Raw genomic sequence first — 23195 nt, 5'->3', positions numbered from 1 at the left:
CTTGTCCTCGCTGGCGCGCGCAAGCTTGCTGAGCTGGCTGCTGCAACCATATCAGGTGCATCGCCCACCCGGAATATTTTCCTTTCGCTTTGCAACTTCTCGTGCTGTTTTCATGCCCTATGGGCGTCTGTTACTACTACAATCAGCTACAGTGAACCACTTTTCCACAGGCAAAAGGAGTCGACCCAGGATACAGTCCGGACACAGCCCATATACAGCCCTTGGAAGTTTTGGCTCTACGCAGATTGGATTTGACAGCCCATTGGAGAGCTTCTGTCCGAAGCTGGATCAGCCCAGGATTCTCCCAGGATGACAACCCGGAACCAGGAGGATTATTTGGCCGTCAGGTACCACTTTCTGAACTGTTTTGTTATTCGCACTGTTGTCTGTATTCTACGAGTGATTGTTGTTTCTTATGGTTTGCTGCTTGCCGCTACTTGCCAGCATTGACCGGGATTGGAGCAAAGACACCAGTCTCGGACCAGCCATGGACGGCCAACAACAACTGTAGACATGCGGGTCACCAAGAGCGTAAAGCTGTGACAGCTGATGGGTACTCCTATTTGAGGCCCAGAGGCGCATAAGCCGTAGCTCCTCGCTTTCGGAGAGTCGTCATCCACGGACCATACGGGACTCCAGACCAGCGACCTTCCGTGTATGCTAACTCCATCGCGGTCATCATCCAGAGATGGCCATGTCCTTTAGCGACCTTGGAGCCATGCGAGTCCCGCCCTCGATGCGAGATCGGATCACCAGTCATGCCCGGCATTGGTGGACAGTGCACTCGAACAGTCCTCCGGTATATCCGGCCTGGCCAGATGTCTCAACCAGCTTGGAAGCATCGACTTATCGGTCCTATGCTTTCCTGGTGCCCAAATCTGTCCGTATACCTCGTCCGGATCAGCAACATCTCCTACATTGAGTCTGTCCTTGCTATGAGCTATGGCATGCGATTCGTTGGCCATTGAGTTCTTGCTGGAAGATCTCTTGTTGTTATGCTTTATCTTTATGCGTTGAGATTGAACTGTGGTATGAATGGAAGGGAACTGACTCATCGGCATCTAGCAGAAACTTTCCTTACCATCATCAGACCGGCTCTTTTCTCTTCTCTCACCAGGCGGAGGTTGAAGATTGGTGCCAGTCTATTCCTGTTGAGTTGCCACTTACACCCCCGGACTCAGTTTCGGAGTGTGCCATTTCGGACTACCAGGACATGGCCAATCCAGGATGGAGCAGCCAAGCCTCCCTGCCGGATGAATTATGGATGCCGAGTAATGCACCTTCGGACAACAGCGCGTTCGTGCCAGTGTCTACTGGCCGCGGCTGGCATGGTCAGCATTATGTATCTGCGCAACGAGCCGCTGTTAACGCCGGGGAGCACCACACTCTGGATATGTCTGCACGGTGGATGAATGTGACCCCAGGCCCGCTTGTAGATTTTGGGTTGTCGCCCGTTCTGAGCCATGAGAGCCAGAGCTCGCATACCCTCACTTCCCTTCCTGAGCCGGACTTGTCCGTGATGCCACCAGACCTTGGCCTCCCTTTCACTACTACCGACCCGTCGTGGAGCATGCCAGGACCCGCCTTGTACAATGGCCACAGTGTCCCCGCAGCATCCTCCCCTTCATTCGTACCGCCAGCGACCGACCATGTCGGCTACGGATACTATGCAAACCACCCGGTGACCGCTGGATCTACTCCGCAGAATATGAGATATATGCATCAACCGATGCGGTACCAGCAGAGTCTATATCCGGTTCCTCCCCCGCACGTGATGTCGTACCAGGCTCCACCGCCAAGACGTCCATTGCTTCCTAGGACTGAAGGATACCTTCTGGCTGCACAGCCCGTATACGGACCGCAGCAGCGTCGCTTGCGCCCTTATGTGCCAGGATCGCAGAGTTCCCAGTCCGGTGTCTCAAACGTAAGTAGCCTGCCATCGCAACCGCACGGACTCCCTAGTATTGCGACTCAATTGCAGGCTGTTGTGCAGACCGCACCTTCTCCGGCTCAGAACATGGCAATGCCCGTTGGGCCAACGGTACCGCAGCCCTTGCCGGAATTTCATCCCCGTGTTCCTATACAGTCCATGCCCGTAGGACCCGTAGGCTACCCGGCGGATCACAGCGAGGACTGGAGTTCGTTCATCCACTTCGAGCAGGAAGAGCCATCTTCACCTTCTCGGACTTTGAGGTTAGACAAGTCTGGACAATGGCCCCGGGAAACAGGTGCTAACCAACAACATAGTTACTCGAACGGACATGGTAATACTCCGGTCATCGTGCCCAAGGCGCCTTCCGCAACCTTGGACCTAGTGGAGGCGAAGCCTGACCAGGACTCACTCCTTACCTCCGAAGCACCTTCTGCTAGAGGCACGCCACAGGCCGGAGAAAGTGATGAAGGCCGCCACCGGACTCATCACTTCTACACTGCTGTAGCCCAAGTTGACGGACTATATCACTGCCCATACGAGGAGGAGGAGACTTGCCAGCACAAACCGACCAAATTGAAGTGTAATTACGAGTACGAGCGCACCAACCAGGCTACTTGAAATGTATGGACTGATCATGTGTTTTACAGCAAATTCATTGATTCACATGTCAAACCCTTCCGATGCAAGGTCGAATCGTGCGCGACCCAACCCTTTTCTTCCACTGCCTGTCTCCTGCGGCACGAAAGAGAAGCACATGGAATGCATGGACATGGAGATCGACCGCACCTCTGCTTCTATCACGGCTGTGAGCGCCGTATACCTGGTAACGGATTTCCGCGCAGGTACAACTTGTTCGACCACATGAAGCGAGTACACGATCACAAGGATGATCCTTCAACGTCGCTGGACAGTCCGACTATGACCACGCACCCTGGTATTCAGCGACGGACCGCGGGGCGAAAACGAAAGGCGTCTGATGCCGGTGCCGGAGAACCAGCGCCTCAGCGGCAGAAGCCCAGCCCTAGCCCGGCCAATGGAACCATGTCTAACATTACTCCGTTACAGTCCATGCCATTGCCACATGGTCAGAAGGAAGCTTCTCCGTTTGCACGTGGTTCCTATTCGCTTAGGAAGACTCCGGAAGAGGTTGAGCATTTGCAGGCTCAGTGGGCTAACCAGCGTGATCTTCTTGTCCGGCAGATGGACTCCGTCCAGAGCCCTAATGATGAGGCCAACCTCCATCGATTGAGCCGGAATATTGCTGAGTTGCGGCGACTGTCAGAAGAAGCTCGGCGCGGCTGAAAATTTGTGCCTTGACGGCTAGGTAAAGGTAGGTCTTTATGCCAGTAGGTCACATCATTCTCAGGTGGAAACTCATGCAGGATTAGCACTTGCCGTACGAACCCACAATCCACACATCGGATCCTGACCGGATTGGACAGCCGTTGCCAGCTTGGACTTTGGATTTCGACATGGCCTCCTACTACGAAGTAGATTGCCGTACTGTCTCCATCTACCACATTCGGACTGCACTCATAGCTCTAAGACTCCATGCTTGTATGGAGCCGAGGTTTAAGCCGTGTGATCAAGCCATGGAATGGAAGCAAGCCACGAGCTTACCCATGGGAACACCACATCTACAGCAAGGTCCACTCCGCCGGGCGCTTGATTAGCAACCGCTAGCGGCTTGGAGTAAGCAAGGTAACAGCTTGAGGAGCAGACTGCTATCTCAGGTCGAATCTATAGAATCAGCCGCACAGGAAACAGGTCGACCACTATGACCTCATGCCACCAGACGGACTGACTCTTGTGAGGATCCACTTCCACACAGTGCGCATGGTCATGGACAACATACGATGTAGACTCTACACCCCGGTTATGCCTTGGAGACTGGTTGTTCTGCCATGACGGACCATTTCGCTGTTGGCGAAATTAGAAACTAGTTTAGACCAGCGCATCATTGCCATTGGTATTGTAGCTTTGTACATCTTCACTTTGGATGGTTACCCTGCTCGGCGCGCTGATGCTCGTCGGGTGACACACCCGAGTAGTCCTGTGTTCTAGTACTCCTTCTGTGGCATGGTCGTATTCCTAACCATATCCTCTCGATCATCAACATCTTGACCGTGGATGATGTGCTCGACGTTGATTTTGGGTCCCTTGAACCATTTCCGTGCATCAATAGCGTACCAAAGCAAGGCGAACAACATGACGCCGCCGTAGATTAGGCATGTATACTGCGTTACAATGTCAGCACCAAATCTCGCGCCACCCTTCGCAGACAAGGCTGGGAGATCTGAAACGTACATTCATGGTGAGATCGTTAAGATCGCCACCCTTGACCGATGGGAAACACAAAACTGGGATGATGAATACCACCCACGTGCAGGCAATGTACCCGCATGGCTTTGACCAACGACCGAGGTTCCACGGACCTGCAGATTGTCGAGTTAGCTTTAGAAGCAGAACGGCAAACTGAGCAGCAACGGAACAGTGCACATGGTGAGAACAGCGTAAACTCACCAGGCCGGAACTTGTTGCTCGCCGCTGTCAACCGCAGGGCTATGGGGATCGTGAAGGCTGTGTACTGGGCAATTGCGCCAATAGAGAAGACCGCGCCGATTGCCACGGGCGATGCGAACATGAGTAGGCCGAGCAGGGCATTTATGCTCAGGTCGAACCAGAGGGCATTGACCGGGGTCATGGTGTGCTTGTTAACCTGCTTCCACCACCGACTGCCCGGAAGCGCGTCATCCCGGGAGTAGGCATAGATGACGCGGCTGCCGGCGATGATACAGCCTAGCTCTACGGCCCACTGCGCTACCATGTTGATGGCGAACATTGCCAGGCCGGCTTTCGTGCCCAATACTTGCAGGCATAATGCACCGAATGGCTGACCCAGTTCGCTGGCGACAACATCCTCGACACTGGTCACCGTGTATGCGATGGCAATGATGACGGGAAAGCCGAGATAGAAGCCAAGTTGGGAGGTCATAACGATAGCGCGCGGTGCAGCGACATTAGCATTGCTGCACTCTTCGGACAGGTGGAATGGCGCATCGTAACCTAGACGACAGTCAGTATTGCTTGGGAATGAGTGTAGTCTTTATACCGTTGGCATACCTGACATGGTCCAGATGACGCTCAGGAAGCCCATAATGAAGGCTAGAGATTCGGTCAGTCACATGTACAAGCGATCCTGTCATTCCAGCAACGCACCAAAGCCGGTGGGCCATTCTGTCCCGTTCTCAATACCCGCTGCCGTCCACACCCTCCAGTTTGGGTTTGTTTTCGGGGTGTTGACGGACCCGACGGGCATCCATATGACGAAGATGATCAGCGCAACGAGATTCACCCAGACACCGACCACATTAATGTAGCCGATGATCTTGGTAGATTGCATGGTGATCAGCCCAGAGACGATGAGAACCAGGAGCAGTGTGAGGTAGATATGCCATGTCTGGATCACGTAGTCTGGGTTGCCAATGGCGGCCGCGGTCAAGATCATGTCTAACAGCATTGATCGGAGCGTCAGCGCTGTTCAAAACAGCAAACGAGGCTTGTGACCGAGAGTTCACGTACACGACAGAGCGTACCCGACAGAGACCGGACCGGTCAGTTGGCCCAGGAAGTTCGACCAACCCGTCACCCACGCTGCAAAGGGTCCCTAGCGCCAACACCACCGAGATTAGTAGGATCTTACAGCGCATCATCTCATGGTCTGTATGCTTACCCAGCCTTCCGGGGCCAGCACTGCGCTCGCATAATACAGTCCACCCGCGGTAGGCATGCTACTGCACAACTCCGCCATCGACAGCGCCACGAACTGGATAAGCACACTCGCCACGATCCATCCCCAGATGCTCCCCGCGGGGCCAGAGTACGCTAGGTTGTACGCCAGCGTACTCGCGATCGACGGTAGAATCCCAAGGATGGAGAAGCTGACGCTGAAGCAAGTCCAGATGCTGAAGTCTCGCTTGAACTCTTGCTTGTAGCCCAACGCGACCAAGATTTTCTCGTCTTCGTCTAGCTCGTGGTCCACTACGGCATGCTCATTGCGTTTCGCAAGGACGGAGGTCACGCCGAGCGCGGACTCGTCAATGGTGTGGCGACGACCGCCTGGAGCGCTTGAGACGGACATGCCAGGAGCGGTGACGGGGTTGGTATGCGAATGAGTGGTTCGTCTGGACTGCAGTTCCGCAGAACAGAATATGGAGAGCAGGGGAGAAGTGAAAGTGTATTAGGAGAAGTGAAAGCATACTATACTTGAACTTGCAGCTGCGCGCGATAGCACCACTTACGGTTAGCTAGAGTACATGCGCATCTCGTGCTGAAGCCACAGTCGCACCAAGAGAGCCTCAGCTATCGTGATAGGCTTGCCCTTGCACATGCAGCCCTGCACAATGCTGCACCGGCATAAACCTACCATATGGCCTCCCTTATCTGTACAAGCGAAGGAGTTGGGCCCCGAGCGAGTATTGGCAACATTTCGCACGGTTCGTTGACCGCTCCCACGTAGCAGGTACACGAATTCGCGATGAACACCGAGGCTAGACTCCATATGAGGAAGCTACTCTGCATGCTGTCCGTGAAGGACGCGAGGGAGTGATAAGGGCTGCGCTATGTGGACAGGAGCGTTTTGCGGGGTTGCAAGGGCCGTATCTGAACTGATAAGCGCATTAGTTGGCGTGACAAAGCAGATATGCAGCGGCGGTGCAAAGGGGTGGTCAGAATTGTTTCTTTTGCTCGGTAAAGGTCAGAGTCTCGGTGTAAGAACAAAATGTTAGTAAGTGGAGGGTAGGAGCATTGGCTGTATGCTGAGAACCCATATTCAGCGTCCCATGCTCTGACTGGTGACAGCTTCGGGCGGGACCCTTGAGAAACCAAAGTTGTGACGTAGGCCCCATCGCCCACGGTTCTTCTAATCAGCACTGACAGCGCAATGCACGCCTAATGACCGGCAGCCCCAACAGCCTTCTGGCGCTCTATAGCAGCCTTCGTCGCATCATCTAGCTCCTCCCTCGGCAAGCCTAGCACGTCATTTTGCAGACCCTGATGCTCGAAGTCGCCACTCCCATCAGCATAGAACACACGAGAGTAGAGAAAATTCGCCTTGGGCCAGCCGCCAGCCTTCATCTGCTCCATTCCGGTCTTGTAAACTTCCGGCGCAGGCTCCTTCGTGATAATCCAGTCTTCCTCCTTCGTATCAGTGACGCGAAGAGTAGAGGTTAACATGTCCTTCTGGCTGATGGTGAAGGAGTTGACGTAGATGACCTTGTTACGGTACGCACCTAAGGAGGCGGAGGTCTTGAACACGTCTTCGGCTTTGACCGGGAGACTGAGGATGCTGGCAACTGCGCGGCCAACTTGAGGCCAGGTGGAGGTGCAGATTTTGGTCTCTCCTTCGTCGAAGTACCGGATCTTGCGATCGGCGAAGTAGAAACCGTAATTGTTGGCCCCGGCTAGACTGTACTCGTACCTTACGGTATGGCGTATTGCGTTAGTACTGATTGTTTAGTTTCACCTTGCGAGTGGATGTACTGACCAGAACCCGGTGCAGAGAGCGATATAGGAGCTCTTACCAAGCTGCTCGATGAGATTACGTGTGGCAACTGTCGGCCCATCAACATGGAGTCAGAACAAGCTGTGCTCGAACGTTGGATGCACAGCACATGCGAACCTTTGGGACCGAAGATGATCGCAAGGTCCTCCAGGTAGCCTTCATTGGTGGAGTCTGGCGACCACTCGTTCGGCAGACTGCTCTAAGCGTCAGCAGTGGCCCCTTGTGGAGCCAAACATCCTACTCACATCCATGGAACCTCGGCGTCGGCAGCAGCCCTGACGAGTTTCTCTTCGGTCTCCTTGATGCCCGAACGAGCACCAAGGGTGATAACCAGTGCTTCCAGGCCACGCAGAGCTTCGACGATCGACTCATGCTTGCTATAATCGATTGTCTTCTGCTCGACACCGTCCGGAAGGTTGCTCTGGCTGTCCGCTCGGGTGATGGCCGTGACGCTGTGCTTGCCGGTCTTGAGCAAGGCTTCGGTAATGTAGCGTCCTACGTTGCCGCCGGCCTGGATACTGTGTCAGCTGGTGCTGATGTGCTTCGAGCTAAGGTCGACATACACCGACGACGGCGACCTTGCTGATGTGATTCGCAGCCATGGTAGGGTTGCCGCGGGTACGTGAGGGAAAGAAGGATGCTGAGATTGCAATGAGACGATGACTGTGTTGAAGCAGTCTAGTGAGCATGCCAACAGTGGCGGGTGAAAGGAAGACTACGAGACAGGAAACGGAGGCTTCTTATACATCGTTGATCCATACACTCTGACGTGCAAAAGCACCGGGCTCGTGCATTCGCTGCCATTGTCATGACCTTGTGGAGATGCATCTGTAGGTGCGTTGCGATCCAACTGGTACGGACATATTTCACCGTACCCGAACACGTGCATATTGAGGATGGAAGCTAACCTCCGCTCGCTCGGGTAGATGCGTCCGCTGGGTGCTAACACGAACTCGAACTCGCTCGGGAAGATCCGGCCTTCTCTGCCACAAGCGCGCCAAGGCCACGAACGAAATCCGAATCGAGGTTTTGCGACAGGTCTTGAATCTTCAGCGACAAGACGCAGGATATCCATTTCTTTGCGTGGACAACAGCAACAACCTCGCCGCCTCATCTGAAATCCACAATCATGGTTGCCGGAACAGTACGTATCTCGCTTTGCTGCCCGCCGACGCCATGATCGAGTCCTTCACTGGGTCTTCGATCACTGAGCGGTCAATGGCAATGGAGCAGTAGGCTTGAGAGCAAGTACTAAAACAATCCTTGTTATGTAGAAGAAACCTACCGCCGGCGGTGGCGGCGTGAAGGGTACGCCGAAGAAGGGTCAGAAGGTCACGAAGAAGGTACTGCTGCACAATATCCCCATCCTCTTCTGTCCCATCTATCATCTGCGATGCTAACATCCAGCACAGTACATCATCAACGCGACTCAACCAACCAACGACCGCATCTTCGACCCCTCCGCCTTCGCCACATTCCTGCAACAGCGCATCAAGGTCGAGGGTCGCACGGGCAACCTCGGCGACGCCATCACCGTCTCCAACCTTGGCGATGGCCGCATCGAAATCGTGTCGCATCAAGAGTTCAGCGGACGGTATCTGAAGTACCTGACGAAGAAGTTCCTCAAGAAGCAGCAACTGCGGGATTGGCTGCGGGTGGTGGCTACGGCCAAGGGCGAGTACAGCTTGAAGTTCTTCAACGTTGTGGGCGATGAGGGCGAGGAGGATGAGGATTAGAACAGCGTCTATGTATGATGGGCATTGAGAGACCTACGCAAGGCCGACCTGGCTAAGAGGCAGCTCTAAATATCCAATCTTGTCATCACGTGCAACCTAGATCATCCGCCCACATCCCATGCTTCTCGCACTTGTAAACCTCATTTGATATGGGGGCGGGGCAATCTCCCAGGTATAGAAATTTATGATGTTTTCTGAGCCCAGTTTGCATGTTTCGATCAATGCTCCGATTCATTTGATGGACTTCTCAATCAAATTCCGTAGATCGCGCGGGACGGGTGAGGTTGATGGCCGGCCTTTGATCGATAGCCATTACCATCTAACAACTTCTCGACATGATAATGGTCAAACCTCATCGTCATGCCCCGCTTAGACACATCAACACCATCTCAGTAATTTAAGCGATCGAGGGATCAAAGGACCTCGAGGATATCGTGAGACAAGAAGCCCAATCATGGCCGAACTCACCACCACCAAACTCGACCCGGACACGCACCTCATCCTCGACCAACCCCTCCTCCGCCTCCCGCACGAGCTCCTCCGCAAGAACTTGAAATCCGCCCAGAGACAAATCGAATTGGCCAACAAGTCCATCACCACCAGCATCACCGCATCCGCAACCGCCCACTCCACCCCCGCCGAAACCCTCGCGAGCCTCGACGCCACGCTCGCCAAAGCGCAGAATCTCAAGCGCAAGCTCGAAGCTCTCCACGCGGAGGAGCGGACGCTGCACCGGCAGCAGAAAGCGCGGATCCGGCATTTGCAGGATTTGCACGAGATACCCAGCTTGGCGGATGTCAAGTACGATGTGTGGTCTCACGTGCGGTTGGATAGACTGTTAGTTGATTACCTGCTCCGGCAAGGGTACGTGGAGAGCGCGCGGCAGTTGGCGGCTGGCAAGGGGGTGGAGGAGTTGGTGGACATCGCCGTGTTCGAGGAGTGCGGCAAGATCGACGCAGCGCTCCGGGGTGGGGATGTGAGGGAGGCGTTGGCGTGGTGTGGGGAGAACAAGCAGGCGTTGAAGAAGATCAACAGTAACCTTGAGCTTGAGCTACGGCTACAACAGTTCATCGAGTTGGCGCGGACGGGGGAGATGGGGAAACTTATGGACGCCATCATCCACGCGCGCAAACATCTGGCCGGCGGTGCGGATACGGAGTTTGGACTCCGGGCGGGAGGACTACTGGCCCATCCTCCTGATACGCTGGTGGAGCCGTACAGAGGGATGTACAGCCGGCAACGCTACACGACCCTCGCTTCGCTGTTCTTGCAAACCCACCACACGCTATTCTCACTCCCCGCGCAGCCATTACTGCATATTGCGTTGTCGGCGGGGCTGTCCGCGTTGAAGACGCCGACGTGCCATAGTGTGCACAACCACAATATCGGCACGAGTAGTGCTGGTCACTTCAACAGCAATGCGGCGAGTCTGACCGGAACGCCGCTGTGTCCAATTTGTAGTACGGAGTTGAACGAGTTGGCGAGGGCAGTGCCGTATGCGCATCATACGAAGAGTTTCATGGAGGAGGACCCGGTCGTGCTGCCGAACGGGAGGGTGTATGGGCGGGAGAGGCTGAGGGGGTTGAATGAGAAGTTGGGGACGGGGAAGGGGAGGGTGAGGGATCCGGTGGAGGGGTTGGGTGGGCTGGAGTGGAGGGAGGAGGAGGTTAAGAAGGTGTTTATTTCGTGATGTGGTTAAGCTAGCTGGCGAAGCGGTTCGGTACCGTCTACGCAATGCTAGAAAATGTAGAGCCTGCCACCGAAGCTACGGGCTTGGTGTGGCTACTCTTCGCTTGTGCTCGACACACTGCGGACCTCACGCAAAGATAGTTCATTTCCTCAAACTCATATCTCACGCACTCGTCTCATCGAGATTCGAGAACTGCCCATCCCCGGTCACTTTCTGATCTCTCGCCCCCGCACCACCCGACGGCGCCGCATCCCTCGCCTCCATCGCGCCCAACGCCGCCCGTCCCGGGTCGTTCTTCCCGCCAATATCCGTATCGAAACTCGCGTTCGGGTCGTCCGAGCTGAATCCACCCTCCTTCAAGTTCGCACCCTTGGGCTTGAAACTGTCTCCCATTGATGGGGCGGGGTTATCATAGTATCCCGGCGCCTTCGCACCTTGTCCTGAGCCAGACGAGTAGTTCCCACCACCACCACTCCCGCTTGAGCCGCCAGCAGCTTCATTATAGGTCGGTCCAATCCCTGCATCCTTTCCGCCAAGCTTATCTCCCGCTTTCACGGCCGCCGTCTCGCTCCAACCCTCCTGCGCTTGTCTTGCTTCCGCGTCCGGGGCTGCATTAAGTGTCCTCGCGCCGGAGGTGTCGGTGTTGTTTGTGTTGGTGCCGGCGGAGGATTGGCCCATGGGGCCTCGGGCGTCGGAGTTGGCGGCGAAGGAGCCACCCGACTGGATTGACTCGCCGGCGAGGGAGTCGGAGGTCACGACGCCTGGGTTCTCATTCTTGGGGTCGTTGAGGGCGGAGGGATCTTTAGTGACCTGTAATCATTGATTAGCATTTGTGTTGATCGCTGTGATGCGGTGGTGGGATTACCTTGGTGCCTTGTGAGGACGACATGTTGACTTGTGTGATATGATGAAGTCTTGTTTGGCTGGTGGGAATTCGGTACAATGGTATGTGAGTGTGTCTTGTGATCGATCAAATGAAAGAGTTGTTTGAGGCTTCACTTCATGCAGGTACCGCGAACGATTACGGCCTATGATCTCACATGCTGCACTTCTTGGTGGCTTGACGTAGACGTGGGGCGTGAATTGCCCCGCCGAAAGCAGAAGGCACACATTCCGATCGATTTGCTGTACGGCAACACAGCCCGATGGTTCACGACTCACACGGTCCCACACATATTCCGTTGTGGAGGCGTGTTGAACACCGTCACCAATATACCGTGTATGTTACTCACCCTCGTCCAAGCCGATTACGGGCCACCGAGCTGCCACATGTACAGGTCACACGAGCAGCTGTAAAAGTGCAATCTGTAGCTTCAATGGCTATAGCGATTCACTTATACGGTTTTGCCGAATCTGCGGTATGCACTTTGGCCTGTTTACCGGTCTGATGAGGCTCCGGGGGCGCGTGCCCATGAAGACCCTTCTACGTCTCAGCGCTCAAGGCAGCTTGCTCGTGTCCGCCGGGTCGCTCTTTTGCGGATAGCCTGAAGCCAAAATGTTAGCAATTGACACATGATCTATGGAAGACGCCCGCGGAGGCGTCTGGATCATGAACTCACCATAGTCCTTCCCCGTCGTATCCTTCAACCCCGCCTTATCCTTCGAACCCCTCGCGACAGCATCACTAGGGATGCCACTCTCCAGACCTTCCCTTCCCACCCCCTGTCCTAGCGTGTTCGCCCCAGTCACATTGCCATCTGTCCTTACCGCGCTATCACCCGTTGCCGGCCCTCTCAGTGCATCGTTGCCCTTCGAGAAGGTATCTGAGACACCCCCTGAACCCACGTTTACCGTGCTGCCATCCGCGGAATTGAAGTCCGATGCGACAGGTGGTTGTTCGGGGAGTGGGAGGTTTGCTTTGCGCTCCTCGATGATCTGCGCCTTGCTCTTGTCCTGGGACATTTCGGGTGGTTTGTAAAAGTGTGTTTGGTTGTATACCTGAACTCTTCCGTAGGCGTTGTAGAGTGTGGCTGTGTTGGTCGTGTGATGTGCTGTTCAATGTCTCCTCAAGCGTGGTACGAGTTGGTTCCTGACCTGCACAGTCGAGCTTCTAGAGCTTCTTCCAGAAAATGTGCAAGCTCGTGTGCTCCCATGACGCACCATGACGCTATGAGGCTCGGCGGCAGCGCTTAGAATACCGCGTTCTGCGGTTGAACGTCGGCTTTACTGACCAGGTAAACAGACTCTGGATGAAGGGTAGAGGTCATATGTTCGCAATCGAAACTCATCGCGGTAGATATGCGCTGTGTGACGCTGTTCACTCCCCAAACAGCCGCAGCACCTCCCGCACCTCCGTCACCACCCGCCTCTCCAACTCGCTCCCATACTCCCCTTTAGCACCACCCGTTGCCCACAATGCCTCCCGCTCATTCGTCGCCACCAAACTACCCGCCCAACTCCTCTGCGGTCTCGCCAGCTTCTGCATCTCCGCCTTCGCATTTTCCACATCATACCTCAGCGGCTGTACATCCGCAGCATCCAACCCTTCTGCAGCCGCCCGTGCAACGTCCGATTGTATGGTAAGCCCCACAAGCACAAGCGCGTGCAGCTCCTTCACCATGCCGAGGGAGACCTCGCCGCTATGTATCCGACGAGCGTCCATTTGAAACGCCTTCTCCGCTCTCGCCAACTGCTCCGGGAATGAGTTCAAGAACGCCGCGACTTCTCCTGCAAGCGCCGGGCCAACAGCGTCCAGCAAGTTCAAGCACAATGGCAGAAACCCATCGGTCCATATCCCGTACATGCGGGCCGGCTCGTCCCACTGACCTTTTCCACCAGGTTTGCGGAAGTAGTTGCTCAGATTCGCGTTCGAAAGCTGCAGAAGCACCCCTTCGAGTGCCATCTGCTCAGCCACCTGCGGGATGCTGGATAAGGTGACTAGCGCACTGACGGCAATCTCACCGTATACGGGATCATTGTCCATAACCTCCGCAAGCTGATCGGACCAGCTGTACAGGCTTAGCGCGCCGCGCACCATCCCGGAGTTCGTGGTGGCGTCGGAGATGGGTATGTGAGGGATTTGCACGCCTCGTATGGATAGAATAGCCTGCAGAGTAGCGGTGATGAGTGCGAAGTCGGTAGGTTGTGCAAGCGACATGCTGGTTTGCAAATCACCACCACCGTGAAGATTCCCGCATAGAGCCCGAAAAGCAGGCCCGACGAGTCTGGCGACGATCTCGACTGCCATGCTGGCAATGTTGGCGGAGAGTGAAGGCAGGATCTTCGCGTTGCCCGAGCCGCTTGACTGTGGCGCAGACCGCTTGACGGGTTCCAGCGGACTGTATATGTGCGGTCGTATAGCCAGGAACAGAATCTGAAGTAACGTGCGGTACTGGACCAGATCCTCCGGCGCAGTCGCAATGCTGTAGTCCGCCGGGCTTTTGACGACCAGAGCCCACACCCCCGACAGTACGTTCTTCATCCCAGCCTTCCCGCACTTGACGTCCACGAGCTTCGATAGCACAACAAAAGCGAGCTCGGCACGGATCTGCGCCGCCTCAATCATTCCTGGCTCCTCCAGGTTCGCAATCTCATTCGCTCGTAAGCTCGCCTCAACCGTGTGAATAAGTGGTTCCTGCACGCCTTGATCCGCTTTAACACACTGGCCTAGCGTCATTGCGAGCGTCTTCCACGATCTGAGCAGGTTGATCTGCGCGTCCAGCAAACTAAGGTTAACATTCGCGCGGATGACTTCGGCAGCGTAGCCTTGCGCCTTCGTCTCATTCACGCTGCCCCACGCCATGCTCTGATGCTGCAACACACGGTCTGCGAAGTCGAAATCATAGGCAAAGTCTCGGCCGTGTTCGGTAGGACTCGCTTCCGTCTTCTTAAAGTCGGCTAGAATGACACCGCCAAATCTGCGGCCCATGTTTTCCGCCAGGTTGCGATGGAGACTGCGGTTGTACGCATCCACGGCGCAAGCATGCTTCGACAGGAAGGCCAGCTTTGGGACGAGCAGCTTCAGTACGTCCTGATTGCCCGTTTCGAGCGAAGCGTGCAGATTGACGGCCAGGATCTCGCAAAGGTACGCTGCAGCCTGATGCTCGCTGGCGCTTACGAGAGAGTCGTGCTCTTTCGCGCCACCTCTTTGCGGCGGCTGCAGCTCGTCTAGCCATGCCAGTGCGTTCTTAAGGAAGTCGGGATGTTGGCGAACAGAAACCGTTGACCACACCCACACGCTCTGCGCCGCGGCGACGAAACGCAGCATAGCCTTGGCGCGCGCAGGTACCAGCTGAGTTATGCGTGACAGCTCGTCTAGCGCATATGCAAGTAGTGGCCTGGCTCTGGTGTCCTCTGTTACTCTTGTGGTACTCTTGAGCTTATCCTTCGGCAGTGTGCCAGTAAGCAGATACATCGAAAACCACTGTTGTCTGCTCTCGAGCACGGCGGTCAGGAAGCGCCAGACCTCGCATTCGGTGTCCAGGTCAGCGACCGGACGGTCCAGCTGCGCGACAATGATGAGAAAAGCTTTAGCCGCCTCCGTGCTAAGACCGCTGAGCAGAGAAGGCGGGTTCTCCGTGGTACAGTCGAGCGACAGAACTAGCTCGGTAAGGTATGTCGCAATATCCAGCTTCCAGATACGCGAGGTCGCAATCAGCATCGCAACGGTGGGCACAGTCTTGAGCAGCTCGGTGGCCAAACGGTACGCACGCGGAGCATCGACGAACCTAGCTGTTCGGAGGACTCTGCATAGGAAAGAGCAAAGAGACTGAATGTGCTCGATCATTGCTCCTCGCTCCGGCACAGGAATGCTCTCATCCTCGACCGTGAGCGCGTCGGCGAAAGTGGCAGTCAGGGGCTCTTGCAAAGTGCTGCCTGCGGCGTCATTGGACGGCGCGTAAGCATTGAGCACCACCTCCGCGGCCGGCACCAGCAGTGCAGAGATCCTGTCTCTCTGCTTCGCCAGCACATCCAACGACGTAGCGGGCTTGTCAAGACCGTACGTCCACCGTAACAGCATGCCGAAGCCGTCTAACAGTGATGAGCTCACCTCCCCCTTTTGCTGTGCGTTTGCGAAACGCCAAGTATTGAAGTTCTGGCAAGCATCCAGTGCCACTCTTGTAAACTTGTTGAGCACAGATCCGATTGTACGTTCCGGTGTCGTGTCAGAGCCCATCATGGGTGAGTCAAAGCGACTGCTATTCGCTCGCGCAGGCCGACTCTTCCGCTTCACAAGGCCGGCAACAGCATCTTGCAGACACTCGTTGTATAACTTCGAGACAGCGGCCAGGAAGCGGAAACAGTTGATGTGAGCCTCCGTGCCTCCGACCACTGCAGCCAATGCACTTGTCCCGCCAATTGCGCCTAGGAGGCTACTCCGGGCCAGCAATGACCACACGCGTTCAGGCGAGATCCATGTCAATTTGGTAAAGAACTCGGCGCAAGCGACACAGAGCTCCAAGGACCCTGGCTGAGCCGCCTGATCCAGGTGTGAGAGGAGCTCGAGCTCAAAAAGCTCGCCGATGACGGCGGCGATGTCTGTCTCGTCATGCAGAGCGAATCCTACACGGCCAAGGATGAATCGTGCATCTTCACCGCTCTCGTCTTGCTTGAGCGAAGCTGTGAGGAGAGCAGTAATGAGCGCGACGATGTCCGCTGCAGTTTGCCGATCCATCTCCTCGGTCAGGTGGGCTGGTACAATGTCACTGCCAGGCAAGAGTGTGGAGAGCAGGAGACCAACATATTCCAAAGCGGAGTGAGGATGTTTCAGCGCCAGCACCATTGGCCGGTCCTCTTTTGCCACGATGCCAGAGGCGCCAGCTGGGACGACCATGACATTACGCGGTCCTTCTTCCTCCGCTTCCGCCATGGCTCGGTCCATAATAAGTCGCCGCTCGCCAGCAAAGCTCTCCTGGCGCGGGGCGAAGATGGGTAAGTCTGCGGTAAGCGCCATACCGTTCGCGTTTTCGTCTTCGTTCTCCAGCGTGTAAGAGCGGAAGTGCTCCGGTACCATGAGTGTTACCGTCTTGACGTTCTCCAGCACTTGCACAATGGTGGGCGATCCATCCGCATAGTCATGTTCGCCAGCGGCAAGAATTGTGCAGAGTTGTAACAGCGGAGTCAGCTCGTACGGGTACCTGGCGAGAGCTTCGTCGAGTACTGCAGGTCGAAAGCGCTCATCGTCCGCCATGAATTTGGTTGATAATGCCGTGAAGTGGTCGAGGCTCTGATGAGGCATACCTGGCGTCAACACAGCAAGTGTCGCATCGAAGGATATGGACTCGTAGCCCACCGCGTCCAGGCCTTGTCGGAGAAGGTCATACAGATGCCCACGGGTCATGAGTGCGGTAGGCAATGTAGGTTCCGAGCCGTACGCCGCAGTGATCACACTGCTTGTCCACGAAACGGCACCATAAGCGTTCAACCTATCGACTGCTGCCACCATGAAGAAGCGCGCCGGATCCGGTCCTACTTCCTCTAGATCGGGATTAAGGAACCAGTCCCAAAGCAGCCTGATCTCGCTGTCAGCGGGCGCCCTCGAGCCGCGCCTGGTTGCAGTCGTAGCGCGCTCAGCGTCACTGGAGCTGTCCACGAGTCGAAGCTCGCGCGCCTCACGCTTGTTGTTCTCCATGGCAATGAGATTCCTAATCTGCGTCGCGATGAGAGCCCAGGCATACATTACGGGCGCTGCAATGGTGTTGTTGCCTCTTGCGGCGTTGTACATGGCTTTAGTAACTGTGCGAGCGCAATCAGCGCTGCAGAGGGAACCGCTCTCCTTCGTAAGTGCAGGGTACTGTACGCCGTCACGAGGCTGGTCTGTCACCATCTGATCGACATGTTGAACTGCCTGCGGTAGCTGTACCACTGCAAGCGATACCATTCCGGCAAGGCACTGCGGTATCTCCGCGTTTAACGACGGTACAGGAGCGCCCAAATACCCAATGAAGTTGGCGTCGTCCATCAACTTAAACCACGACTGCACAGTTTCGGCATCCGTCAACTCGTGCCGTATGCTCAACCACCTCACCCGGGCCAGTATGTGTCGTAATAGATCCGTTAACCTCCAATATGTGGCTGTTGCATAGATGGTTTCGCTCTCTGGCACTTTCGTGAAAACGGTAGGCCATTTCCTACGGTCGTCTATATGTTCCAGACACTGCCGCACCGCTGCGATTGCGTTACGAATGGTGCTGTTGTGGGCTTTGTTCGGCGTCACAGTGGAGGAGTCACCGGCCGCAACGCGCTTCGCCAGCCTATCGATCCACAGTCCATTGATTTCGTCCACGTTCTGCTCGTCGCAAACGTGCCGCCCAATGAGCTCGGCTGCCAGCTTCAGGATAGCATGTCGCTCATCCAAGTACGCTTGCAGTAGGCTCAACTGCCGTACTTCGTCGTCGCCGAAGTCGGGGGATGAGGTTGGCGTCCCGTTTGCGCTGGCCGCCAGAGCCGCAGTACTTCGCGCGAACATTGACACACCAAATTCGTTGCTCTCAGCCACGTCGACCTGTGACTGCCCGCCGAACGTTAAGAGCTGTTGGATGGGTCTTTGCTGCGATTCCACAATTGCAATCCTCAGCGCGGCTTCTTCCTCGATCTGCACCTGCTCCGAGAGCCACAGAGCATCCTTCTTCAGCTGCTCCAGGTCTTTTGCGCCATTACCTTGTGTAACATGTATGGGCGCGGTCTTGGTCTCGAACCTGGCCTTGCTTTCAGGTGATCGCGTTCCAAATGGTTCGAACGGATTTTCGATGGCTTTGAGCGCTTCGGGCGTATTGAGGAAGTACTCGAGGGTGTACGATCGCACGGCCACGGGAAGGTCGCAGAGCACGTTATAAGCAGTCGTCCATGGCATGAGCAGGTCGTCGCCGGCAAGACACTTGTCTAGCGACGGGAAGTATGCTGGTTCAGCCATCGGCGCTTCTGATCGTGTAGGTTGCCGAAGACTGTGCTGTTTCGTAGCTGGTTGATCGCAGAGGACGATAGAGCGAGGGACTATGAGTATGCGAGCGAATCACTGGAAGGACAACGACATCTCTGGTTGCACCAGCAATGTCGAGCTTGGCGCGTGCATTCTCACATTGACGCGCAGACGTCCGTTTGGAGCTCTAAGGAACAAACAGCCGACCGTGCCGACCTGCATTCAGTTATTGGCCGGGCGAGCCTGAACGCTAGTGACCGTCCATCCTGCCATTCACTTTCCCGTGCGCACAGGCTAACGGAATCGCGAACAAGCGGCTACGCCGGCGGTAGGTAAGGGCCGCCCAGACGGGCAGAGCCGTAGACTTGCCGTGCACAGTGTGGCTTAAGTAACAAGGCCAGAAGTCTGTGTCAGCAAACTTTCGGTATGAGCTGCGTGCTTTGAGAAGGCTAAAGGAAGTTTGCACAGCATGCTTTCTCCTTTCAGGGCACATCTCAACGGCTGACAGCAGGAGCCAGGCACTAGGTGTCATAACGCCTCGTGGGTCCAGAGCGGAAGAGGAATATGGTTGGTCTCACCACAGAATGAGGACTTCCCGCAATAGCGCCGGCGACGTTCACTGGCTGCAGTGCTGACGGCTGGGTTCGCAAATTGGTGTTATGAGACTTCAAGACACCAACGTAGTGGCTTCTCCACTCGAACATTGTAGCCGTGAAGGATGCTTTGTCGACAACTCTTCATACCTCACGGGCTGCATGGTGTGGTGAGCTGTCAAGCATGTCCAAACAGCTATGTATGGTATCGTGTCAATATATTAGACAGCTGGGGGTATTGGCAGCACCCAAAGTCACTGACTCTAAGGCCTGCGCGCGAAATTCGGCCTCTTCGCAAATTGCTCGGAGAAGACCGCGAGCTCATTCCATAGCTGTCTATCTATCGCCACTACGTCAGGAAAACGTCGTTTCTTTGGCGGGCCGGTGCGGTATCAATGCGGTCTTGAAGGCGCAAAGTCCCAATCGTATCGCACGTGTAGACATGATATAAGGTAGCTGTAGCGCAGTTTCTAGGTAAGTCCTTTTCAGTCTCAGTCGACCTCAATATCTCTTCGACATTCCACAGTGTCAATCCTCAACCAGACAGCAGCCATGGCGACAGAACAAGTCGTTCTGCCCTCCGAGGTACACTCATCACAGAAAAGCTACCCCAGCAGCCTCGACGACCACGATGTTGAGAAAGGGGTGGAAGACTCGCCGGCTCCAGTACCACAAGATGAAGCAGACATTGTCAACCTGCCATACCGCACCCTCACCGAGCAAGCGCGAATGGGCGAGTATACGGAGGAGACAGAGACCGGCCTGAAGACAGTCCAGTCGCGGAAGTCCGGCCGCCAAGAGCAATACGAGCTCGTCACCTTCAAACCTGGTGACAAGGAAAATCCGAAGAACTGGAGCACGCCGTACAAATGGTACTGCACCATGACCGTCGCCATCACCTGCTTTGCAGTCGCCTTCAACTCCGCCGTCATCACTGCCGATCTGGAAGGGGTTGCGAGGACGTTCCACGTCGGCGAGGAAGTGGCCCTGTTGACCATCACGCTCTTCGTTGTCGGTTTCGGCGTGGGACCCATGTTGTTCGCACCTTTGAGCGAGATCTGCGGACGGAGACCGATCTATGCGGTCACGCTGCTCGTGGCCGTCATCTTCGTCATCCCCTGCGCGGTCGCGAAGAACATCGGCACTCTGCTCGTCTGCCGCGCAATCGACGGAATCGCTTTCTCGGCCCCCATGACAATCATTGGCGGCACGCTCGCAGACATGTGGAAACCCGAAGAGCGCGGCGTACCCATGGCCGCCTTCTCCGCAGCACCCTTCATCGGTCCCGCAATCGGTCCCTTAGTCGGCGGCTTCCTCTCCGACGCGCTGGGCTGGCGTTGGCTCTACTGGATTCAACTAATCCTCTCCGGCTTCTGCTACGTCCTCATCACCTTCACCGTCCCCGAAACCTACGCGCCAACCCTGCTCGCGCGCCGCGCAAAGAAACTCCGTAAAGAGCTCAACTCCGACCGCTACGTGACGGAACAAGACCTTGACATGCGGCCTCTCACGGAACGCCTAGCCATCTTCCTCATCCGACCCTTCCAACTCCTCTTCATGGAACCCATCGTCCTCTTCGTCTCGATCTACATGAGCGTGTTGTACGGCTTGCTGTACATGTTCTTCATCGCCTATCCGATCGTGTACCAAGAAGGCAAAGGGTACAACGCCGGCACGACAGGGCTAATGTTCATCCCCATCGCCGTGGGAGTCCTCGCATCAGCGTGTTGCGCTCCGTTCATCAACAAGCACTACCTCAGCCTGGTCAAGAAACACAACGGCAAACCTCCCGCGGAAGCCCGACTGATCCCCATGATGTTCTCCTGCTGGTTCATCCCCATCGGTCTCTTCATCTTCGCATGGACCTCATACCCACGGCTGAACTGGGTGGGACCGGCATTGGGAGGCTTCCCCGTCGGCTTCGGCTTCATCTTCCTCTACAACAGCGCCAACAACTATCTCGTGGATTCGTACCAGCACCAAGCCGCTTCCGCTCTCGCCGCCAAGACGTTCTTGCGCTCGTTCTGGGGTGCGAGTGTGGTGCTGTTTACAATCCAGATGTACCACACGCTCGGCTATCAGTGGGCTTCTACACTGTTAGCGTTCATTGCGCTAGCTTGCTGCGCGATTCCGTATGTGTTTTATTTCTATGGCGCGCAGATTAGGAAGAGAAGCCGTTTCGCGTACGCGGGTGATGAAGAGGATGCTCGGAAGGGTCCGCAATAGATATAGACGGCAGTGAGCGAGTGATGTAATCTAATATGTTCATTCAAAGCACATTCGATCCAAAATCCTCGATTCTTCTAGCTTTCAGTCAAAAGGCACCCTCCGCAACTCGCTCGCTTGACCATGCTTAAGCGCCTCCTGCTTCGCACCAACAGCAGAGGGTACCTTAATCCCACAGCAATCACCCCAACTATTAGGGTTATGCTTATGCTTCATGCCATCAACAGTGACTTCCACTTCGCCAACGTCCTCCTCGCCGACCGCCGACTCAGCGTCTTCGCTCATACCCGGCGCGGCGGGAAGCAGACTTCCAAACAGAAAGTGCTGCGCCACGGGCAACTTGCCGAGCACTTCTGCGAGAAACATCCGCCGCATGCCGGCCTCGACTTTGGCCCAGGACTTGGCGGAGGAGATGTCATCGAGCATGGGGGAATGCCATCGCAGACCTTGTACGGTCTTGGTGGCGTTGACCCACTTGATCTGATCCAGGTACAAGAAGTCCTTGCTGCACTCTTCGATGATCAGCTCGTTGTGGATGCTGAGTGGTCGAATGTGTTTGTGGTTCAGCAGTTGAGAGGCGCCAAAGAGGAACGGCAGGAATTGGTAGTCGTCCAACCCCCAGACTCCATGGGAACCGGCGGGCTCGAGGTAGTATGTGCTTTGGACTTCGCGGATGAGCTGTAAGTAGCGTGGGAAGACAATGAGTGTTAGAGCGGGGAAGGTTGAGTCGGAGAGAATGGAGAGTTGGCGCAGGCAGAGGAGCCAGAGGATGAAGTTGAGTTCGTGGCCGGAGCCGTAGTCGATGCGGGAGCCGTTGCCGAAGGCGTGAGATAGATAGGCAGAGGTCTCGGCGATTGCGTCGGTATCCTGCAGACCGAGCTTTGAGTGCCACCCAACTAAAGACCCATCGAGTCGTTTTAGGAAGTCACGGAAGGCTGGGTTGCCAAATCTCGAGCCTGTGTCGACGGGCGGCGACTGCTTCAGACATTCTTCCGCCTCGTCCAAGACAGCTAGCAGGGCGACAATGGCTGGGTCGGAGGCTTCGGGAGAGCTTTTGACGTCCGATATCGTGCGGTCCCGCACGGAGTCTGAAAGGTTGAATACGAAGCTGACGATAAGATCATGCGTGCTGGAAGCGGCGAACAGTTGATGGTCACGCTCAGAAAGGATGCGGCGGGTTGGTACTTTGTACGAGCCGGCCGCAACAGTTGGTGGCGGAGCCAGAAGTGGTGTCGGTGGCGGCGGGTTTGATAACTCTCGCTCGGCCTGCGGACGTCTACGTGGGGTGAGCTTGGGGATTTTCTTGGACACGTCCGGGGAGGGCAGGTGATCCGTCACATATTGATCTGCTATTGCAGCAGGCATGATGAGCCTCCTTCGTGTATGGCACTCGATGCTGACTTCGACAGGGGAGACCCAACATCCTCAAGAGTCGTCCGAATGTCTCTTTGGGTTCATGGCGCTCGGACTATGTGCCATGACGGGCTCGGCGAGCGGCGTGAGGCGGCGACGCAGGGTCTGAAGTCTAAGCGAGCATTGACCTCCATACAGTAGTCGATGTTTGTTGATGGAGAGGTTGCGCTTGACAACCCAAGT

General features: G+C 55.7%; 11 protein-coding genes across 11 annotated transcripts; 4 read left to right on the top strand and 7 right to left on the bottom strand.

Moving 5' to 3' along the window:
• Window positions 1-665: 665 nt before the first annotated feature.
• On the bottom strand, window positions 666-1196 carry BAUCODRAFT_394773 (uncharacterized protein). Its single transcript, XM_007675973.1, has one exon. It carries the CDS (start codon window positions 1059-1061, stop codon window positions 750-752), a length of 312 nt encoding a protein of 103 aa, XP_007674163.1. The 5' UTR covers window positions 1062-1196; the 3' UTR covers window positions 666-749.
• Window positions 1197-1683: 487 nt separating this feature from the next.
• On the top strand, window positions 1684-3272 carry BAUCODRAFT_394514 (uncharacterized protein). Its single transcript, XM_007675972.1, has 3 exons — window positions 1684-1924; window positions 2248-2523; window positions 2581-3272. Exons 1-3 carry the CDS (start codon window positions 1884-1886, stop codon window positions 3233-3235), a joined length of 972 nt encoding a protein of 323 aa, XP_007674162.1. The 5' UTR covers window positions 1684-1883; the 3' UTR covers window positions 3236-3272.
• A 371-nt stretch (window positions 3273-3643) lies between these two features.
• On the bottom strand, window positions 3644-6150 carry BAUCODRAFT_31527 (uncharacterized protein). The gene is made up of 7 exons (XM_007675405.1): window positions 5667-6150; window positions 5516-5600; window positions 5153-5443; window positions 5057-5098; window positions 4457-4999; window positions 4241-4368; window positions 3644-4170 (listed from the first exon to the last, which is right to left on the bottom strand). Exons 1-7 carry the CDS (start codon window positions 6072-6074, stop codon window positions 3994-3996), a joined length of 1674 nt encoding a protein of 557 aa, XP_007673595.1. The 5' UTR covers window positions 6075-6150; the 3' UTR covers window positions 3644-3993.
• A 733-nt stretch (window positions 6151-6883) lies between these two features.
• Window positions 6884-8098, bottom strand: BAUCODRAFT_146168 (uncharacterized protein; the record flags this gene model as incomplete). The annotated part of the gene is made up of 5 exons (XM_007675971.1): window positions 6884-7412; window positions 7479-7545; window positions 7614-7690; window positions 7742-8007; window positions 8060-8098. 5 exons carry the CDS (start codon window positions 8096-8098, stop codon window positions 6884-6886), a joined length of 978 nt encoding a protein of 325 aa, XP_007674161.1.
• Window positions 8099-8625: 527 nt separating this feature from the next.
• On the top strand, window positions 8626-9232 carry BAUCODRAFT_120485 (uncharacterized protein; the record flags this gene model as incomplete). Its single annotated transcript, XM_007675970.1, has 3 exons — window positions 8626-8640; window positions 8804-8839; window positions 8909-9232. The coding sequence occupies 3 exons, from the start codon at window positions 8626-8628 to the stop codon at window positions 9230-9232; spliced, it is 375 nt and encodes a 124-aa protein (XP_007674160.1).
• A 454-nt stretch (window positions 9233-9686) lies between these two features.
• BAUCODRAFT_64742 (uncharacterized protein) lies at window positions 9687-10922 on the top strand (the record flags this gene model as incomplete). Its single annotated transcript, XM_007675524.1, has 1 exon — window positions 9687-10922. One exon carries the CDS (start codon window positions 9687-9689, stop codon window positions 10920-10922), a length of 1236 nt encoding a protein of 411 aa, XP_007673714.1.
• A 162-nt stretch (window positions 10923-11084) lies between these two features.
• On the bottom strand, window positions 11085-11811 carry BAUCODRAFT_146165 (uncharacterized protein; the record flags this gene model as incomplete). The annotated part of the gene is made up of 2 exons (XM_007675969.1): window positions 11085-11732; window positions 11788-11811. 2 exons carry the CDS (start codon window positions 11809-11811, stop codon window positions 11085-11087), a joined length of 672 nt encoding a protein of 223 aa, XP_007674159.1.
• Window positions 11812-12479: 668 nt separating this feature from the next.
• BAUCODRAFT_53302 (uncharacterized protein) lies at window positions 12480-12812 on the bottom strand (the record flags this gene model as incomplete). Its single annotated transcript, XM_007675479.1, has 2 exons — window positions 12480-12584; window positions 12630-12812. Coding segments are annotated over 2 exons (288 nt in total), but the record flags the coding sequence as incomplete, so codon positions are not given.
• A 40-nt stretch (window positions 12813-12852) lies between these two features.
• BAUCODRAFT_573479 (uncharacterized protein) lies at window positions 12853-18774 on the bottom strand (the record flags this gene model as incomplete). The annotated part of the gene is made up of 2 exons (XM_007675968.1): window positions 12853-14142; window positions 14188-18774. 2 exons carry the CDS (start codon window positions 18772-18774, stop codon window positions 13180-13182), a joined length of 5550 nt encoding a protein of 1849 aa, XP_007674158.1. The 3' UTR covers window positions 12853-13179.
• A 1041-nt stretch (window positions 18775-19815) lies between these two features.
• Window positions 19816-21641, top strand: BAUCODRAFT_394455 (uncharacterized protein). The gene has a single exon (XM_007675967.1). The coding sequence runs from the start codon at window positions 19926-19928 to the stop codon at window positions 21597-21599; it is 1674 nt and encodes a 557-aa protein (XP_007674157.1). The 5' UTR covers window positions 19816-19925; the 3' UTR covers window positions 21600-21641.
• BAUCODRAFT_394910 (uncharacterized protein) lies at window positions 21642-23189 on the bottom strand. Its single transcript, XM_007675966.1, has one exon. It carries the CDS (start codon window positions 22962-22964, stop codon window positions 21684-21686), a length of 1281 nt encoding a protein of 426 aa, XP_007674156.1. The 5' UTR covers window positions 22965-23189; the 3' UTR covers window positions 21642-21683.
• Between the last annotated feature and the right edge of the window lie 6 nt (window positions 23190-23195).

Source organism: Baudoinia panamericana, assembly GCF_000338955.1.
Source record: "Baudoinia panamericana UAMH 10762 unplaced genomic scaffold BAUCOscaffold_3, whole genome shotgun sequence".
Classification (NCBI taxonomy): Eukaryota; Fungi; Ascomycota; class Dothideomycetes; order Mycosphaerellales; family Teratosphaeriaceae; genus Baudoinia; species Baudoinia panamericana.
Note: the sequence above shows the minus strand (reverse complement) of the source record. Positions and strands in the feature narration are given on the sequence as shown.

Bases quoted from the DNA above. Each gene is read 5' to 3' on its own strand.
- BAUCODRAFT_394773 (XM_007675973.1), bottom strand. From the start codon at position 1,061: ATGCCGATGAGTCAGTTCCCTTCCATTCATACCACAGTTCAATCTCAA.
- BAUCODRAFT_394514 (XM_007675972.1), top strand. From the start codon at position 1,884: ATGTGCCAGGATCGCAGAGTTCCCAGTCCGGTGTCTCAAAC. The intron at 1,925-2,247 runs GTAAGTAGCCTG...CCAACAACATAG, and splicing joins CCCAGTCCGGTGTCTCAAAC to TTACTCGAACGGACATGGTA. The intron at 2,524-2,580 runs GTACGAGCGCAC...TGTGTTTTACAG, and splicing joins AAATTGAAGTGTAATTACGA to CAAATTCATTGATTCACATG.
- BAUCODRAFT_31527 (XM_007675405.1), bottom strand. From the start codon at position 6,074: ATGTCCGTCTCAAGCGCTCCAGGCGGTCGTCGCCACACCATTGACGAG. The intron at 5,601-5,666 runs GTAAGCATACAG...TGTTGGCGCTAG, and splicing joins TGCTGGCCCCGGAAGGCTGG to GGACCCTTTGCAGCGTGGGT. The intron at 4,369-4,456 runs GTGAGTTTACGC...GACAATCTGCAG, and splicing joins GAGCAACAAGTTCCGGCCTG to GTCCGTGGAACCTCGGTCGT.
- BAUCODRAFT_394455 (XM_007675967.1), top strand. From the start codon at position 19,926: ATGGCGACAGAACAAGTCGTTCTGCCCTCCGAGGTACACTCATCACAG.
- BAUCODRAFT_394910 (XM_007675966.1), bottom strand. From the start codon at position 22,964: ATGCCTGCTGCAATAGCAGATCAATATGTGACGGATCACCTGCCCTCC.